Raw genomic sequence first — 20,858 nt, 5'->3', positions numbered from 1 at the left:
GTCCAGCCCCGATTCATCTAGTCACCTCTTTCTACATTGCCCCTTTGTGGAGAGATTTTGGAAGGAGATCTTTCTCTCTTTTGGTTGGTTTACTGCCCTCCCTAAAGACCCACATGGGGTTCTCACATACATTTTCACCGGTCATCCCTTCAACGAACACAAGAAACTTATGTGGATGCACATGATACGAGCTTTCTTATGGATCACTTGGAATGAGAGAAACAAGCGCCTCTTCAAAGATAAGAGAAGCTCTTTTGATAGCTATTTTGATCTGAGGACAAAATGCACTTTTGGTCCCTGAGGTTTGACTTAGCTTCCTATTTGGTCTAAGTTTCAAAACATACACTTTAGTCTATTACGTTTGTGAAACGATTCTAAATGGTCTCTTGAGTGTTATTTGACTAATAGAAAAATGAGGTGGCAGTGATGTGGAAAAAAACATATTAAATTCATCTTCTTCATATCTCCTTCCTTCTCATCTTCTTCATATCTCCTCCTCTGGCGAGGCCTGATATTGCCTCTGCATCGTATGCGACCCACTACACCATGCGAACTTCTCTATTTTCCTGTTTTTCTCATCAATCTTGGATGGGGCCCTCTTTGTATTTCCCATCATTAAGGTTTCGGGAGGAAGATCACCTATTTCCCTGCTTCTGTGATTCGAATGCTTTCCTTTGGTGTTTCTCACAAAACGAAACAAAATAACACAAAACAAACAATGAAACAGAGAAAGGAAAACCCACCACCAGCAGCATTACTTTAGAAAACAAAGTTACAGATATTGAGAGTGCGTGAAAAGATCATAAAACGAGGCATGCTTATTTTTGCAATGGGAATGTTAAGTTCACTAATTTTTCCACCTTTTCTAGTTCATACAGCACCTAAGATTCATTCTTGAAATGATTGGTTCTTTCTTAGTTAAAGATATCAGTTCCTTATAATTATCATGTATAGAATACTTTTATGTTCATTAACATAGTTTCTTCTAAAATGTGTCGTTCTTATTCCTCACGTGCAACCGATCTCTATATTGGTTATGTGATTTACTTAATTATTTCGTTTGTTAATTTTCATCATCTGAGAAACACAAATGTGCCTGAAATTTTGAAATTAATGAATGATGAATTAACCTAATACTAATGGCTTAAAATTTTCATATGATAATTTAGTGACTCTCGTACCTGGCGAAACAGTACCCAAGTAAAGCAGGTGTAATGGATGGTCTCTGTGATTCCAAGAACACGCCAGGTTGACTTCAAGAGTTCGAGGATTTCTTCTACCTCCTGAAAATATAGACGGGTTACACCATGCAGATCAAGAAGAATGCCACACTACTGCATCTAATTTTCTTTTCAACTATAAGTGTAAATGAGAACATGTTTTCTTTTTTAATATTAACTTCTCACTAAAACAACGACAAAGATATAAAATTGTTCAAAGGATGGGGTGGAAGAAAACTATAAAAGTAGACTTAAGCAAGAACAAAAAAAAAAAATTAGGATAGAGTCTTTTCCATTTCTTTACTTCTGTCCTTTTTCTTCTTTTTTCCTTCCTTCTATGAAAACTCAAACTGGAAATCAAGAAACAATTTCTAGTCATAAAACATAAAGGCATAAATTGTGTTTAAAGAGCATGACCCCGCTTAATTAAAAAAGGGTTCGGATCTAGAATGGTTTTTTTTAAACATGTTTGCCTAACTGGATGATATATAGGAAGTTATCTACCTCGGCCAATTAACTTGCTTGCTACTAGATAAAGTGAAATGAGAAACCACAAAAGGAAACGAATAAAAACAAGCTTTTTAAAATTTTGGTAAATTTGAAGATTACTGGTGTCATTGCTTTGTCATACAATACGAGTATAGCACATGATGAATGAGAAGGCAAAACAAACTAACCTCAGTCAACTTTCCCTCATCTAACATATCAAAGACACTAACAAGAAGTTTCTCGTAGAGCCTGACATTGAGATGATAACCATCAGCCCAGTGACAGACTTCACCTGTTAAGTCGCCCCGAGCTGGCCTCTCAGCGAGTGAAATGGCAATCTCTCGAAGCGATCTCAGGCATTCTATTCGTTGAAGTTCCCCTGTGGAAGGTGGGAGAGACTGAAAATTCCAAAATGTCAGCTTTTTTTTTTAAGAGGAAACGTAAATTTCATTAAGATAATGAAAAGAGATAGTCTCAAAGAATACAAAGATAATACCAAGAGACAAATCAACCTAAAGGATCAAGAGGTGCACCCAGGCATCTCAACTAGGTTGACACCCCCTTAACACCTTCATCACTTCCAATAACAAACTAACAAGGTAAATGAACAAGCCAAAATTACAACAAATTCAACAACTCCCAAGTATAATTCCACAAAGATCTTAAAAATAATCTTAAACGTAATTCAACAACCTAAATACAATTCCACTGATATCTTAATAACAACTTAAACGGTAAATATAAAAGCACTACAATTTAAGCAAATGTCATGAATGGAGGAGTCTTCGAAGGATTTGGATAGAGAGCACCATGATGAAGCGTTTAACTAGCCACTTCCAAACGATCTAACCACCCATGTCGGCTACAAATGTGTATATACATCTATAATCTATAATATATTAAAGGTGAGAATGTTGAAAAAACTTTTTTGGATACTTTTGTCCACTCTTTATTTTACTTATTTACACAATATGCCATTATCAATTAAATATAAATATTAAATTAATTAGTTTATCCATAATTATCAATAATGAATATATAATTAATATTAGAATGTTAGAATGTAAAAAAAAAATTATTTCCTTCCACTTAAAGAAGTTTAATTTTTACTTTTATTATAATTAATATTGGATTTTAAGTTTTCGGATTCAAAAAGATTATGTAACTCTCACCTTCAACTATTATCAAAAGGGAGTTTTCTTCTACATTTTTTACCAACATTTGAATTCCATTTTTTCTCCATTTTTGTTCTCTCAATTCGTAGCTCCCAAAGCTTTTCCAATTTTTGAATGATCTCAAGATATTGGTGTTAAATTCAAGTTACAAGATATGCATGTGTGGAATCAAGATCTAAGATTCTAAACTTTAAAATAAAACCGAAGGGATTCTAAGCTTTTGCTACTTTACTTTACAACTTCACTTTTGATGAAGTTGAATATTAGTGTCTGTCTAGCAAGTAAGCAAATCTACCACAAAGAATGTGAATAGCTAATGTCCTTTTTTTTTCCTTTTTTTGTTACTATTTTCTCTTTCTATAGTTCTTTTAGAATTAGTATGTATTGTTATTTTACTTAAAATATTTGTTGGAAAAACAAAAGTTTACCAATCAATTACAAGCTTACGTTAGTTTTGTTGAGTAAAAAACGTATGTAACCCTATGCCTCACAAATTTTTTATCAATTATAAATAGGATATTAATCTATTGGATTAATTAATAAAAATAAAAAAGTTGGAATAAAAGAACTGAAAGGTTGGAATGCAACAAGTTTTGTGAAAGAAATTTTCTTTCATTATAATATGAAATCAAGTTAGTAACCTAATTATATCTTTATTGAGTTTGAAAAGTTTATTAGATCACAAAGTTCGTTTGATTTTTCTTTTTTTCTTTTTTTTTTTTTTTGGATTTCTTAATAATATAGTAATTAAAAAAAAGTTAATGCTAGACAAACATAAATTTTTAGAAACAAATCCTTCAATATAATATCAAAATTAAAAAAGAAAAGACCTACGTTTTATTTAATTGAAATATTAAAGAACTATAAAACGTAACATAAATTTCTTAAAGAAAGTGGTAGGAAATAATTAATACCTATGTTTTATTTAATTGAAATATTAAAAACTATAAAATGTAACATAGATTTCCTAAAAAAAGTGGTAGGAAATATGTAACATAAACTTCTTAAAGAAAGTGGTAGGAAATAATTAATGCAATTTTAATATATACATAGAAGTTAAGTGAATGAAATATGAAAAGTTATACCTCTGCCTAAATTATTCTAAAATTACAATTTAGAATTTCAAACGTTTTTTACTTTTTTTCATTCCCTTCAAATCTAAATATGTAGATTCCATGTATTTTTCACAACAATTTGAAAGTTATGTTGTAAGAAACTAAAAAAAATAAATAAATAAATAAATGTTGAAGCATATGCTAATAATAATTAAGATCTGTTGATGATAGAATAGATGATAAAATAGTGGTAATTGGAAAGACATAAACTAATTTAGATATCATTTCCATCATTATAAAAAAATGCATAACTGTTTATATAAAACAAAACTAATTTGAAATATTTGCACATTTTAGAATTATAATTAGTTCTTCTATTATATTTTTTCAACTACACTTTTTTTATAAGTTTATTATGGGTTTATAAATTTTTATTATATATTTTTTTATTTTTATAAATTTTAATTTTCAATTCTTTGATTATCAAATTTATGGATTTTAATTTATCTAAATTATTTAAACTCCTCTAAATAATGTAAATAATTCGCTCAAGCTTAAGTCTGTACTCCTGCAATTACATTGTTTAAGTTTTTCCCTTTTTTGCCCATTTACTTTTAAGCATAAAGTTTATTTAAGTTTCTTTATTAATAAAATGTTTGACGGGTGACTTATAATTACACTTTTATTTTTAAATATATTTAACTACTGAAATTCTATTGTTAATGATAATTGAAGGTAAGAAAAGGTAGAATGTGGAGAAACTTCGGTATTCAAAGTTCTCTAACATAATTTATAAAATATTTATAAAATTTACGATTTTACATTTAACTATAATTAATATTAAATTTTATTTTTTAAAATTTATTTATTTGTAAATTTTAAGAGCTAACTTGAAAGTACTAATGGATGGATCACTTAATTAGTTATTGTTCAATAATAATGTGAAAAGTTAGAATTTGAAGAGTTATAATATAAATGGTTTGAATTTATTAGAAGTTCTTTTTTGGATAAGAAACGATTTCACTGATTGAATAAAATATCCAAAGAGGATAGGTAAAAGGGGGGCCCATTCGGAGGATACAAAAAATGTTTTCAATTAGCGATAAGGAAAGAAGAACTATGACTATCTATACCCAATAAATCATTACACCAAAAAAAGCATATTGTATACAAATATCAATAATGTCCTTTGTCGATATAGCTTTGTCTTGGAAGATTCTAGAGTTCCTTTCATCCCAAATCTTCCACAAAACAGCACTGATAATGCTCCACCAAAAATGCCCCTTTGAAGCTTTGAAAGGGTGGTGACAGATCAGCAATCGAAGCCAGCTACGAGTATCTTATGAGAGAACCACCAACCAGCTAAAAGCTTCCAAAATCTCATACCAAATCTCTCTAGTGAAAGGGCAATCAAAGAACACATGTTGCACGGTTTCAAAATTCTGTTGACGGAGGCAGCACCATGAAGGAGAGAGAGGCTGATCCAAGGGCAGCGTTTTTTAAGCCTATCCATAGTACTAGGGCATGAGTGGGTCACTTCCCATAGAAGGAATTACACTCTTTTCAGACAGGGGCAACTCCAAACCGCCTTGAACAAGACATCTGAAGAAGCAAGCAAGTTAGAGGTGAGATGGGTGTAAAGAGATTTGGTGGTGAAGCCTTTAGGCTCAAGATTTCAAGACCATGTGCCGTCAAGATCAGTAATGGGCAGTGTTAAGACTCCACCTGCCAGAAAAGAATTCCCACAACTATCCAAGAACAGAGGATTACTCTGATAGAATTTATTTATGGACTTCAAAGGATATTACAAGAGAAAAAGATCATTCATTAGTCTGATATGAGAAAGAAGAAAAAACATCCAAAAAAATATCCTAACCACCAGCACCTTTCAAGAGGGCTGGAAAATCCTCTCCACTAGCAAGATGCTCCTTACCAGAAAAATTCCCCCTTCCCTACACGGGGTAGCCTCCCCTTTTAACCTCATTCTCAACTGGCCCCACAGATCCCACTGCTAACTAACACTAAATTCCTTTCCTTTTAATCCTCTCCTCTTTCACTATTTTCCTTCTTGCCTCTATATTTGTAAGTCTTTATAATTGGAGGCCTTACAATACCCCCAATTTTTCAGCCACCTTGTCCTCAGGGTGGAAGAGTGGGTATTGAATCTTCATTTCATTCACCCCTTCCCATGTAGCCTCGCTTTCCGTGAACTTTTTCCATTTCACCAACCATTCTTCTCTTAGCAACTCAGTGTTCCAACGTACTCCCAAGACGGTCTCCAGTAGTATTTGTAGTTCGAATTCATCTATGAGATCAGGTGCTTAGGCTTGTACTCGCGCTATTTTTCCCAGGCAACGTTTCAATTGAGAAACATGGCAAACATCATGAATCCTAGCATCATTAGGTAATTCCAGTTTATAGGCCACCGCTCCGATCTTGCTCACCACCTTATATGGTCCATAGAACCTAGGAGCTAACTTCTCACATCTCCGTTGAGCCAGTGTGTGTTGTCGATGTGGCCTGAGTTTTGGGAATACTAAGTCTCCAACCTCGAATTGTACCTCCCTGCGATGTTGATCGACATATCTCTTCATTCGTTCTTAGGCCATTGTCAAATGTTCCTTCAAAGCTACTAAGGCCCGATCTCACTCCAGTAGTTGTTGCTCTATTGTATCGTTAGAAGTCCTTCTATCTCTGTAAGAAACTAAGGGAGGAACTGGTCGATCGAATACCACCGCGTATGCTGTTGTTTTGATGGAGGCATGGAATGTCGAATTATACCAATATTCCGTCCAAGATATTGATTCAAACCATTGCCTAGGCTGTTCATTACAAAAGCAACGTAGGTACGTTTCGACACAACGGTCGACTCTCTCGGTTTGCCCATCCGTTTAAGGGTGGAAAGTCATACTTCGCTTCAAGGCCACTCCTTGTATTGCACAGAACTCCATCCAGAAATTACTCATAAAGATCTTGTCTCTATCAGATACAATGGAGCGAGGAAAACCACGGTGGTGCACCACTTCCCAAATGAATACCTCTACTATCTTCTTAGTCGTGCATGGGTGAGAAAGTGGAATGAAATGCGCATATTTATTAAGTCAATCCACAACTACCATTAACGAATCCTTCCCGAAAAACTTGGGTAATCCTTCCACAAAATCCATCGAGATGTCCTCCCATACTCGATCGGGAATGGGTAAAGGTTGGAGTAATCCAACAGGGGTCACGACATCACTTTTGTTTCTTTGACATATCATACATTCAGCTACATGTTTTTTAACATCTTCTTTCATTCCTTTCCAGTATAGTTCCCCAGCTAACCTTTTGTAAGTTCACAAGTAGCCTGAATGTCCTCTAAGTATTGAATCGTGGAATGTTGCTAGCAAGGTGGGGATGTATTAGAACCTGTGAGATAACACCAACCTCTTCTTATAAAATAGTATCCCCTGTTCTAACGAGAACTTGGCCACACTGGTAGGATCCTTTCCAATTTCTTAATTTTCTGTAACTCCTCGTCTTCCATCACTTCTTGTTGAACCTTCAAGGTGTCAATGAGTGAAGGTGCAGCTATAGTCAAGAGCTCAGCCTCCTGAGGTCTCCTAAATAACACGTCTGCCGCCTTGTTGTTAAGCCCGGGCTGATACAAGATTTCAAAATCATACACCAATAACTTAGTGAGCCATCTTTGAAACTGTGGTTGGACTTCCCTTTGTTCTAATAGGAACTTAAGTGCCTGTTGGTCAAAGATCACCGTAAACCTTCGACCCAATAAGTATGGTCTCCAATTTTGAATTGATAACACCACTTCCATAAGTTCTCTCTCGTAAATGGATTTCCCCTGTGCCCTGGTTGACAGAGCCTTGACTAAAATAAGCCACTTGTCGTTGACCTTGCATAAGTACTTCCCCCAGCCTTGTTCCCGATGCATTCGTCTCTATAACAAAAAGGCAGCTCAAAATTTGGGAGTGCCAAAACCGGTTACCGTGGCTTGCTTAAGAGACTCGAGGGCGGTGGTTGCTTCCTCGTTCCACTGGAAGGCTTCTTTCTGAAGTAATTTGGTCAGGGAGTCACTATCTTGCCATAGTCTTTTACAAACCTTCGGTAATATCCGGTGAGGCCTAAGAATCCCCTTAACTCCGACACATTCTTAGGAATCAGCCATTGCATCATTGCTTTCACCTTATCAACATCTGCTTCGACCCCTCTGCTGAAACTCAATGCCCCAAATATTGGATCCTTCGCTGTCCAAATGTGCACTTCTTCTGATTTACGAAGAGTTGATGATCTCACAAAACATTCAATACCATTCCCAAATGCTTAGCATGTGTATCTTCATTAGGGTTGTAAACTAATATATCATCAAAGAATACAAGTACGCACCTTCTCAAGAACAGTTTGAAAATTTGATTCATCAGTGATTGGAAGGTGGTTGGGGCATTGGTCAGACCGAATGGCATCACCAAGAATTCGTAGTGGCCTTCATGTGTCCTAAAGGCTATTTTTTCCATGTCCGGTTCGTACACATCCATATCTGGTGATAGCTTGACTTAAGATCCAACTTGGAGAAGATCATGGATCCATGCAACTCATCAATTAGCTCCTCTATTACTAGGATAGGAAATTTATACGCAACGGTAGCCTGATTTAGCTTCCTATAATCCACACAGAACCGCCAGCCCCCATCTTTTTTTTTTTTTTACTAACAACACTAGACTTGAATATGGACTGTGGTTTGGCCAATAATTCCCACGCTCAACAAACCAACTTCTCTATTTCGTTTTTTTTATCATGATTATACCGGTATGGCCTGACATCCACCGACGGCTCCCCCTCTCGGGTCAAAATTCGGTGGTCGACCTTCCATTTGGGTGGCAGGGTCTTTGGAATCTCAAATCGATCTCTGAATTCTTCCATCAAATTCTGAATAAATAGAGGTACTTCCATATGTCCTTGATCCCCTGTTCCACTACTCTTTCCCTCCTGAATCTCTGTTTCAACATGTTGGAATTCCACCAGAAATCCCAAGTCCTCTACATCCCATGTCTGTGTGAGAGCTTTAAAAGATACCTTTGCAGTTGTCAATATAGGATCCCCTTTTAAAGTGATCTTGTGTGGTCCTGACGTGAAAGTCATAGTGAGGCTGGGCCAATGAACCTCCATATACCCCATGTTGCACAACCATGTCATACCTAGAATTAGGTCAACTCTCCCCAACTCCAGTGGTAAGAAGTCTTCCGTGACCGTTAACTCCGATAACATCCCTACTATTGACTTGCAAACTCCCTTCCCTCGGATGGCATCTCCATTTCCTACCACTACCCTATAATTGGAGGTATTAATCAACAGTAGCTTCAGTTCGTCCACCAATCTTTTATTATAAAATTGTGTCGCCCCACAGTCAATCATAACCACCACCTCCTTCCCGACTAATACCCCTTTCAGCTTCATGGTGCCCTTCCCGGACAATCCCAGTATGGACCTCAAAGATATTTCCATGCTGTCAAAGACATCCAATGACTTGATCTCTGGCTCGGCTTCTTCACTCCCGCCACAGCCCTCCTCGACTTCCTCTTTGTCGTGATAGATCAACAAGTTCGGTGCCCTTTTTCCCTCAACTGGCAACGATGCCCTGGGGAGTATTTTTCATCGCATAAAAAACACAGGCCCTTTTCTCTCTTCTCCTTCGCCTCTGAATCCGTCAGCCTCCGATACGGTCTCTCTCCCTTTCCCATCCCTTTTTTTCAGGTAACAACACGTTTTTTAGGGTGTTTCATTTAAGGGTTTTGCTGCTTGATTTTTGGGCTCATTGGTGCCTGTCTGTTTAGGTGCTTCTTTCCGGGCCAATGCTGGGCCTAGGCCCAATTCTTTTGGGCAAGACGTAACGCAAGATTTCGGTCGCTTACTGCTTGGGCCTCCCTCATACATGCATCCAAACCCACAGGGTGACGATTAACGACTTCAGCCTTAAGTTCCGGTGCAAGCCCATTTAAAAAGTCTCCTCTAAGACTTCCTCTGCTGTCGTCGGTAAAGGAGTTAGGTAAGTCTCAAACTTCTTCTAATATTCCTCATAGGTTCCTTCCTGTTTTATTCGCAAAAGACGAGAAAGAAGCGTACCTTCTTGGGTGGGGAGGAATCGATCAATTAGCCTCCCTTTTATTTCCTCCCATGTTCTGATTGGCGGTTATGAGCCCAACGAAACCAGGCAACTGCTTCCGACGAGAATGTGATGATCGACACTTTCATTTTTTCCAAAACCAGACATTTTTTTTAGTATCTCAAAAAAAATGCTTCGCCCTATATACCCAAGCATCTGGATGTTCCCCTGAGAAAGTTGGCATCTCCAACCTCTTATACTTGCTACGGTCGATCGCGTTCCCATTCGACGATATCTAGGAACTTTCACCCTTTTCCCCCCTTTTTCCGATTTGGAATCCGATGTGACTCCGGTGGTGCTGGAAGTTTCCTTATCCCTCACCTCAGCTAAATATTGCACCCTGACAGAAATTCACTCCAGACTCTTCCTCATCTCAGCCATTCCTTCCTGTAGCTCTGTGATACATTTCGTATTATTCTCAATCTTTTCCTCCATTTCTCTTTTCTTCTCCGCGTGCATTTTCCCCAATGTTATCGAATCGGCTCTGATACCAATTTGTTAAGACTCCACCTACCAAAAAAGAATTCCCACAACTCTCCAAGAACAAAGTAATCCTCTGATAGAATTTATTTATGAATTTCAAAGGATATTACAAGAGAAAAGATCATTCATTAGTCTGATATGAAAAAGAAGAAAAAACATCAAAAAGATATCCTAACCACCAACACTTTCAAGAGGGTTGGAAAATCCTCTCCATTAACAACCTTACCAGAAAAATTCCCCCTTCCCTACACAGGGTAGCCTCCCCTTTTAACCTCATTTTCAGCTGGGCCCCACGGATCCCACTGCTAACTAACACTAAATTCCTTTCCTTTTAATCCTTTCCTCTTTCATTGTTTTCCTTCTTGCCCCTACGTTTGCAAGTCTTTATAATTGGAGGCCTTACAAACAGATTAGGAATGAGTTGAGTGAAAGCAACCTATTCAAAAATTTCATCATCCTTAAGGAGTCTTCTAAAATTCAGCCTCCAAGAGCATTGATCGGAATTCCAGACCACCTTCACAGGTGCATCTTTAGTGCCCGTCAGAAGGTAAAGCTTTGGAAAGACATGTTTGAAGGGGGATTCACCAAACTAAATATCATGCAGAAAGATAGATGACTTATTACCAATGTTTCACCATATGTTGCCATAAATAAGGTCCTTCTGCTGCAGAATGTATTTCCAAGGACTTCTAGAAGAAGATTACCTTCCAACAGAAGCCTTGAGGTCATAATGTGGAGAGCCATATCTCCCCTTAATCATGATACGCCAAAGCGATTCCTTTTCATGGTGGAAACGCCAAAGCCGTTTAGCCAAGAGGGATTTGTTATGTTGATTGATGTCAAAAGTTCCCAAACCTCCTTCCAAAGGCTTCTTGATGCAACCCCATCTAAGAAGGTGAGACAATTTTTTGTCCCGGTGGCCAGACCACAAAAAGTTCCAGAACAAACGTCCAATATCATCAATAATTTTTGTGGGAGCATGAAAAAGTGATAGGTAATAGATGGGCTGATTGTAAGAGTGGCATTGAGAAGGGTCTAATAGCCAGCCACCTTCAGAGAGAAAGTTGTTCCGCCCAAGAGTTTTTTTTTTTTTTCAATATTGTCCAAAATGGGCTGCGAGAAGGTAGTGGAAGATGGTTTTCCATATAAAGGAAGACCCAAGTAAGTGACAGGCCACTATCCCACTTTGTAATCATATTTTGCAGCAATAGAATAAACCCATGAATTATCACAATTGATACGATCTAAGATTTGTGCCTATTAATGTTCAACTCAAAAGCTCCTTCAAAAAGGCCATTAAGATTGACAAGATTTTCAATCTTCCTCTCATCGTAGGAGGAAAACAGAAGAGTGTCATCCGCAAATAGGAGGTGGATGATGTTGAGAGTAGATCTAGGAACTTCATAACCACAGATGAAGCTCGTATCACCTGCCAATGAGAGAATTCAACTAAGACTGTCCATAATGATGATGAAGAGGAACGGATAGAGTGGGTCGCCTTGTCAAAGGCCCTGAGTGGCTTTAAATTTCCCTTTGGGTTTTCCATTTATAATGGTGGAGAAGTTGATAGAAGAAATGCAACCTCCAATCCAGCATCTCCATTTGTTACCAAAACCTTTGACTCAAAATTTCATCAAGATCATCCCAGTCCACCTTGCCTTTTCAATGTCAAGTTTGATCACCACCCCTTTAGCTTTACTAGAATGCCAATGTTCAATAATCTCATTTGCAATCAGTGAATCGTCTAAGATATGTCTTCCTTCAACAAATGCGGATTGGTAGGCCATTATGGTAGATGGGAGGACTTTCTTAAGGCGGTTTGACAGCACACGGGCAATGATTTCGTAAAGGCAAGTGGTTAGGCTAATAGGTCGGTAATCCCCCACTTCCATGGCATCATTCTTCTTTGGAATAAGGAAATGTATGTTTTGTTGACATTGGCATTGATGATTTCATTCTCAAAAAAGGAAAATCTTGGAACACACTAAGTAGGATAGATTTTAGGCTGAATTTATTAAAAGTTATCCCTTCATTTTAATATAAATAAAATTCAAAACTTATGATTATTTTTTAGTTATAATCAATAATGAAATATCTAAGTCTTAGAATTTCAAGAATTTTGTTACTCTGTCTCCAACAACTAAATAAATATCAATTTTATACTCATTTTCAATAAACTATTTGTTTTTCTCCTTTAATAATTTTCGTACTTTTGCTTATAACTTTTGGTTTGATTGCTTACTTTTCCTCATAAATTCATTTTTATAAATATTTTTATATTCTATTATATTAATAACAAGAAAATTATTATTATTATAAAAGCAATCACTATATCCTATAATTCTTTTTTAAAAAAAATAAATTGCAATATTTGTTCACTTATCAATTTCTCTTTTTCTGAGTTGAACAATACATGAATATTACATATAAAAAAATAAATAAACTATTTATTTAGATAAAAAAAAACATGCAAAGCAAGTGTTAAAATACTAGTACATAGAAAAGAGCGGCACAAAAACTTCTTTTTCCAAAAGAACTATACTTCTATTTTCATTAAAGAAAATTATAAGAATGATTTTTTGGTAAGAAACATTTCATTAATGAAGAAAATTATAATAATGATAATGAACATCCAATCTGATTCTAAAAATTTGTTTACTATTAAAAAATAATAATTCTATTATACATATATATATATATATATATATATATGCGCGAACGAGAGGAGACAAAAATTCATTCAACCTGCACCTACTCTATCTGACTGTAATTGAAGGCTTACCATATTTCAAAGTAAGAAATGGAAGGAGAATTAACTTTTGGAAAGACCCTTGGCTCAATGGATCTATTTTGAAAGATATCTACCCTCGGTTATTTGCTATAGCTTCCGACAAAAAGGGATCGACTAATAATTATTGGGACTCTTCCACTTCTACATGGGATATCAATTTTCGAAGGCTTTTGATGGATGAGGAGATTTTAGAATTCTGATGCAGTCCATATCTACTTTTTCACTAAACAACAATGAAGATGCTCACAGTTGGTCACTTGAACCTTCTGGTCAAATCCCTGACAAAGCACTTAGTTTCCTCCTCTAAAATGGACAGCAGCAGCATCAATGCAGTTTGGAAGACTAAGAGTGCAAAGAAAACAAATATTCCAGTGTGGATCATGCTAAATGGAAGCCTCAATGCAACTGATGTCTTACAGAGAAAACTTCCAGGTCAGATGCTTGTGCCATCAGTGTGGTCTTTGTGTTTCAAGGCAGGGGAAACAACTGGCCATATCCTTTTTTCACGTACATTTTCCCAGCATTGTTGATCCCTGCTTTTTGCTGCCTTTAACATTAATTGGGATTTCTCCAATTCATGGAAGGATAATGTTCTTCAACTTCTCTGTGGTGTCAATTGGAATTCCCAAGCTTTTTGCTATAGGTTAAGATGGTCAAAGCATTGCTTTCTGAGATTTGGATGGAAAGGAATCATTGCATCTTTTAGCAATCTTTCTAACATTATTTTTCAATCTTCGATTCAGTTTGGCTAAAATCTTCTTCTTGGTGTTTTCATTCCAAAAAGTATGAAAGGCATACTATCCAGGAGATCTATGCAACTGGCTGGCTTTTATCAAGCCTGTCTAAGATTCTATTGTTGAGATCTTGTTTTAAGTTTATTTCCTTCTGCGTTTCTGAACTGTTTTTGCTTTAAATTACTTCTTATGTTTTTAAATCCCCTATTATGGTTGGTGAATCTCGAAACAATAGTCTCTTTTCATCGTCTTAATGAAAAGTTTTGTATCATTTTCAAAAAAAAACAAAATAAAAGAAAATAAAATAAAATTATTCCTATCCTTCCAAATCTCCTTCAAATTCACCAACATTGTATTCATCGATGTGATTGTTTGTCGAGAAATAAAAGATACTGAGGCATCAGGCACCCCTGGTTGCCTATGAGGCGAGCATCCTTCCTTGATTTTCATTTCACTTAATGAGAAACGGTTTTTCGATCAGGGAGAAAAAAACAGAAAAAATCTCCATACAAGAAAATTAACATAATAATTGAGTAATTAAGTAAAATTGGATAAAAATAAAACTTAATGAAAAGAAAACATACCTCAGATTCCTCAATCTTTGATAATAGAATTCTCAACTCACTTGCCTTGCGCCCTGACTCTCCAAATCCCACAACAGGGTGATTAATAAGCCCCTCCTCCAATATGTTCAGCTGTACGTATATAAAATATCATACTCAGCAGGAAGACTGAGCACTTGATGCGTCAAATCAAGGGTTTATCATAAAATTTATAGAGAGAGAGTGAGAATAAGTAAAGAGAAAGAAAAAACTTACCTGCCGTCTTTGCCAGCGTAAAAATGCTTTTCTATCAGAAAATTCTGTTTTTGAGATACAAGACAATAATTCCAGAGGAACTAAGAGGGTGTCCATTCTTTTTCCTACTTTTCCTGAAAGGGCATTTAGGAGGCCTTTCCGTGTTCTTACATCCATGGACTCGGATATCTGCAAATATATTGGAACTAAAACTTAGCAGAAAAATGAACTATAAAGCTTTCCTTCAATCAGAGAAACAAATGTGTTGAAAAAAATTAGAAGTATAGTAGGATCTTTAGAGGGGTTGAGAGGTCTTTAGAAGAGGTGTGGGAGGTGGTGAGGTTTAATGCCTCATTATAGCCATCCATTAATATAACTTTTTGTAATTATCAACTTGATCCTATTTGACATGGTAGGATTAGAGTAAACTAGGATATCTTGGTTAAATCCTTAATTGATTAAGATTAGGATTAGTTTTCTTGAATCTTGATTAAGATTATGATTAGTTTCCTTGATTTCTTAAGATTAGGATCAGTACCTTTGATTATTTAGGATTAGGATTAGTTTGATTAACAATTCTCTATTTGTTTTCTAAGATTCATAACTTTTGTTACATAATAAGGATTTTGATTTTATTATGGGAGATTTCTCTTCTTTTATCTCTTAGGCTAAATCATTATTCTTCTGGATTGAAGTCCTTTCTTGTAGGTTGTCAAGTACTCCTCTGTGGACTTATTTTTTCTTGTATGTCTTTGTACATTTTTTTTTTCATTTTTTTCACAATGAAAACTTGGTTTCTTATTTACAAACAAAGTCAAATTACTGAATGAATTGTATGCAACATATGTTATATTTCATTTCTATGAATACTAAACATCCATAAATAATAGCAAGTACTTAAGAATCTGCCATGCATGTAAATCAAGTTTAAAACTTATAATCGCATCAAGACAAAAAGTGAATAATAGAACTACCTCCATTTGTACTCGCATGGTCTCCAACAACCCAACTAACCCAGGTGCACGTTGAGGTTCAACAACAATTCCACTTTTACTACTACGTCCAAGCTTCCTCATCAACTTAGACCTTTTGTCTTTCTTCTTCTCTGTTGATGGTACAATAAGACCCCTATTTAAATAGTGAACAAAGATTTAAGAAATTGTGAAATAACAAAATATAATGTGAAGATGAGCACCAAATGCTAACAAAAACAGGAACTGATTGATATAACAAGAATATGATGCAGTGACTTAAAAGGCTAAACATGTATTTTATTTTACCTTGCCTTTTAGCATTATTAGTTGATCTTGTACTAGCTTGCAGTTTACTAATTACTTGAGTGGTCTATTGTTTCTCAGTAACTTCTTTAGCTAATTAGTTGGCCGAAAACCACCATTATGCTTTGTTGTCGTAGTTGTGTTTTTTTTTTTCTTTAATGAATAAGAAACTTTGGAGACTTCTTAGAGATTCTTCTTTTCATATACAAGAAACAGAGATATATTAAAAGAAAGAGGGAAATAGCCTATGGGAAGAGGGGTGAGGATCCTAGGCTACATCATATGTATCAGACCAATGTTTTTGTCTAGGCCGATGGCTGCTGCAAAAGAAAATCGGGAAAATCCTATTGACAAGATCACATTAAGGAGGATAGTGATGCTGTTTTTGAATATTGAACATCATGAAACAATCGTGAAGTCCTGCTTAAAAGATTAATGACAATTTATGCCTTATAATCTGAAATATCAGTTTTATGTATTCATTCCTATTGAAAATACCTATTATCCAAGTTCGAGCCCTCCAAGTACCTATAGCATTATCTTGGTCTTTTGATGAGCTAAAAGCAACACTTTCAAATTGAATATTTCTACATCACAAGAAGTAGAATTCTATTTTCTTTTGTGCCTTATTTTTCTCTGTCCAAAAGAAAAAAGAAAAGAAAAAAACACGAGATAAGATGCTATACCCCGAGGCCCCAGCACAAGCCAAAAGAACCTCATATGCTGTTTCTCGAAGGTCGTCATCTGTAATTCCTATAACAAATAAAGAAAAAAGTTAAAACCCACTCTCCAATGTTCTACTTTAAATTAATAATCTCAGCCGAGTATGTTTTCTGCAGACAGAAAATTAAATGCAGTTGGAATATGGTCAAACAATTGGAAAGATATAACCTCAAAACTTACTATGCTTTGAAACCTAAAAACAGATGGAGGCAATCAGTGTAGTTACATTAGATACCCTAGAAAGTAAAAAAGATTTGGAGAACATCGGAATAAGCAGCTAGGCATGCTTGCTGCTTTCTTTGGATCTATAGCTACACAGCTCCAGCACTTTCAACACAGATGAACAATCCATCAGCCAATAAATTTATTACTACCTGTTGAAAAAGAAGGCAATTTGAGAGCAAGATCAGCTACGTCATTTGGGTTTCTTCTTGACATCCTCATACTATTAACCTCAATATCTTCATCATCCTCAAAATCTTCTATGTCATCCACGGTCAATTCCCGAGCTTGGGAGGACTCAAAAGACTCTGATCTAGATACATTTGTTTCAGTTAGTGAAGGTGTGGGCACAAGTGGTGATGCAATTACTGCTGGAGGTGTATAGACAGGAGGAGGTGTGAAAGCAGGAGCAGGAGGCGGTGCCCTTTTTGGAGGTGACCCTGAAGAATCTAAATCCGTAACAATGAAAAATTCATCCCCAGAACCTGAATTATTCTGGAATGTCAAAGATAACTTAAAGATTAGCAGTGGTTTCTTGACACGAATAAGATCAAATACGATAGATGGATCGGCAGGGAGAAACATTACATTCAGAAAACCTACAGCGTGTGAAGGAAAGAAAGAAAACAAGACTAAGAGAAGAGTGGGGGGCTGCATTTAAATCATACTTACCATCTGAGGAAACCCCGTAAGGTCATGATAATCTCTAATGGCTTCAGATAGTTCAAGCATTGCACCTGTTCAACAGATGATGACATAAGAATGTTTTTTAAATGGATGAAACTTAAAAACAAAAGAATGAACATGTCAAATCACCTTTTTTAGCGCAGTTAAGAACATAATCCACACTAACTTGGTCTAGATCCACATCATCGAGGGTGACCGCACCAGGAGGCATTACAACTTTCTTTATCAAGCTACCAGACAGTACAAAATCAAGAAGTGTCTGTCTATCCCGCCTGTAGCGTTGCAAAAGCTCAATGGCATTTTCCCTGTATGGAAGGTAGACTACATCGTTCATCCAAAACAAAAGAAATGGAAGTCCAAATAGGCAAACACTAGTAACACTAAACTTATAAGCATTCCATTTCTCTAGCTTTCATAAAGATTGTCACTAGATATTCGAGAGACGCTTACTCTTCCATGGTCAAGCTCGATGGTACTAAAAGTGAATCCCTCAATTTCAGACAATGTGCATCCGCTCCATTTCTGAGAGCTAAGAATTGTTCTGGTAGCAAACCCACAAATAAATATACTGTAATATGTAAGAGCAATGGCCAACTGATAATCGAATGTGGACACGTGTCGGACACTGATACGTCCGACACGCTCTTGACACGTGTCAGACACGCAAGAATCCGTGCCCCAAAAATAATAATAATAATAATAAATCCAAACTTTTAAACGAACCGGCGGCGATGGAAAGGGAGCTTCGGCAAAGGGAGGGAAGATCGAACAACTTTGACAGCAGCGGCAGAGAGAGGCGTGCCCAAACGTCGAGATCGGCAACAAAGGGAGAGAAGCGTGGTCAAACCTTCACATCGGTGGAGGGGGAAATGCGGAATCGTGAAGAAAGTGGGTGTGCGTGGAAGTCTGGGAGAAGATGGGATAATAGTATTTACGGTTAGGGGTTTTTATTTTTAATTGGGCTTTCGGGCCTTCATACATAATGTGGCCGTGAGTTTCATTAAATAATGAGTTTTTTATCTTTTTTTTCTTTCAAATGCTCTTTTCTTTTTTCTTTAGTAATTTTTTATTAAAGAAAGGGAGATTATCAAAAATAGACCAAAAGAAAAATACAAACTATTTAACGAATATTTTTTAAAAAATTCCAAAACTACCCTCGCCATTCTTCTTCTTTCTCCTTCTTCGTGAATTCCATCGATCACAGGTACAATTGTGAGGAAGAGTTAATACTTGAAGAGTCGGTTTCAAATCAATTGCTTAGCTTTTTTTTTTTCTTTTGGATTTTGTGGCTTTGTTTCTTCTTCTTCACAAAATATTGGATACAAATATTGAAAGAAAAAATGGTACTGAACAAATAAGCTTCATAATTCCTTTACAAGCAACGAAAAATTACTGATTCTCGTAAACGCATAAAAGACTTTACCGAAAATGCATAAATGATTGATGATGTATTGTATTATTATTTGTCTATATGAGATAGATAGATATAGATGTTTATCTTTTTCCATCAAGGATAGACAAAACCAAGATAGAACTCTATCTTTGTCTATCACAAATAGACAGACATAGACATCTATCTCTGTCTATCGAGGATGGACAAAGATAGAACTCTATCTTTGATTGATTCTCACTTGATTTATAATAGCTTATATGGTTGGAACATCAAATTCACACGATCAACATCTTATTCGACTATTACAAGAAAGAAAATATGCATATCTATAACGAAGCTTACATGAACTTCTCGTTCCAATAAGCACCATGATCCTGCGAGTAAATCAAATTTTAATTAATAAGTACGTGATATGTTTATAAAAACTCGTAAAGAATACAAACAAACAATAATTTACAATTTGTTATGGCTTGATTCAACCCAAAATTAACTCTAAATCTTCATTTAATATCTAGTTAACGAACTTGTTTACCAAAGAGACAAAGGGATAGACAAATATAGAAGTCTGTCTTTGTCTATCACTGGTAGACAAATATAAAACTCTATATTTTGTCTACCATTGATTGACATATATAGAACTCTGTCTATGACTGTCACATATAAACAAAAATAAATGCCTTTTTTTTTCTATCCCTAATTCGTATTGAATTTAATTCACTACTTTGTATTGTATTGTATTAACGAGATAGAACTATTAATTGATAGACAATGATATTATCACCGTCTATCACTCATTATCGTGTTTGAGTGTATCGATGATAGATAGAGATAGAAGTCTATCTTTGTCTATCACTGATAGACAAGGATATAACTCTCTCTGACTATCACATATGGACAGGGATAGATGCCCATCTTTGTCAATCTCTGGTAGACAAAGATAGATATCTATCTTTGTCTACCTATTTATTTTTTTCCCCGTTTTGTTTTGAATTGAACTCACTACTTTATATTGTATTGTATCAACGATATTGACTTATTCATTGCGGTTGGGTGTATCAATGATAGACATAGAAGTCTATCATCTATCATTATCTCTATTTACCTCTCATAGACAAATATACAACTCCATTTCTATTTATCACTATTGGATGTTTTCATTATGAGTTTCTTACAAAATCTTAGTGATATTTTCGTCATGAGTTTCTCATATAATCTCTTTTTCATTTTGCAGAATACTGTAACTAAACCTATAGTTGTTTTTTACGGAGAACAGTAGAATGATTATCAATACCATGAGAATTACGAGCTTGGTGGAATTTTGCTTAATGACTGCATAGACTATAATGGTTTAGTTGGTTTAATATATAAATAGATTCAATTGAATGGGTCGGTAGATTTGTCAATTTTATTGGATTTTGGTAACAATGGTATTCAAACTGTGGTTCCAATAAAAAAGGACAAATATGTTTTTTGGTATCTGATCTTGGCTAGAGATGTAATCAGCAGATTTATTAGTTGCTCATATAAGTGTTTGTTCTTTTGAAGGGTCTTCTATTACTATTAGTAATGTAAGTGACGATGGTGATAGAATGTTATATTTAGGTTATTCTTCCTCTTCAAACGATGAAATTATAAGAGAATTTTTTATGTTGATC

The 20,858-nt window shown here is 35.6% G+C and overlaps 1 protein-coding gene across 2 annotated transcripts in view; it reads right to left on the bottom strand.

The window, feature by feature from the left end:
- LOC120081265 (protein unc-13 homolog) overlaps positions 1–18,793 on the bottom strand; it is a 70,901-nt gene extending 52,108 nt beyond the window's left edge. Inside the window, exons 1-11 of one of the 2 annotated variants that reach the window (XM_039035992.1) lie at positions 18,534–18,793; positions 18,261–18,351; positions 17,940–18,115; positions 17,796–17,860; positions 17,276–17,618; positions 16,865–16,931; positions 15,876–16,029; positions 14,923–15,090; positions 14,689–14,799; positions 1,898–2,107; positions 1,182–1,283 (exon numbers count right to left, since the gene is read on the bottom strand). In XM_039035992.1, the coding sequence (XP_038891920.1) occupies positions 1,182–1,283; positions 1,898–2,107; positions 14,689–14,799; positions 14,923–15,090; positions 15,876–16,029; positions 16,865–16,931; positions 17,276–17,618; positions 17,796–17,860; positions 17,940–18,115; positions 18,261–18,268 (1,404 nt within the window). In that variant the 5' untranslated portion in view covers positions 18,269–18,351; positions 18,534–18,793. Of the gene's footprint in view, positions 1–1,181; positions 1,284–1,897; positions 2,108–14,688; positions 14,800–14,922; positions 15,091–15,875; positions 16,030–16,864; positions 16,932–17,275; positions 17,619–17,795; positions 17,861–17,939; positions 18,116–18,260; positions 18,352–18,533 lie in introns of those variants that run through there. The other variant, XM_039035993.1, reaches the window with a different exon arrangement.
- Between the last annotated feature and the right edge of the window lie 2,065 nt (positions 18,794–20,858).

The sequence above is a fragment of the Benincasa hispida genome, chromosome 7, assembly GCF_009727055.1.
Source record: "Benincasa hispida cultivar B227 chromosome 7, ASM972705v1, whole genome shotgun sequence".
Classification (NCBI taxonomy): Eukaryota; Viridiplantae; Streptophyta; class Magnoliopsida; order Cucurbitales; family Cucurbitaceae; genus Benincasa; species Benincasa hispida.
Note: the sequence above shows the minus strand (reverse complement) of the source record. Positions and strands in the feature narration are given on the sequence as shown.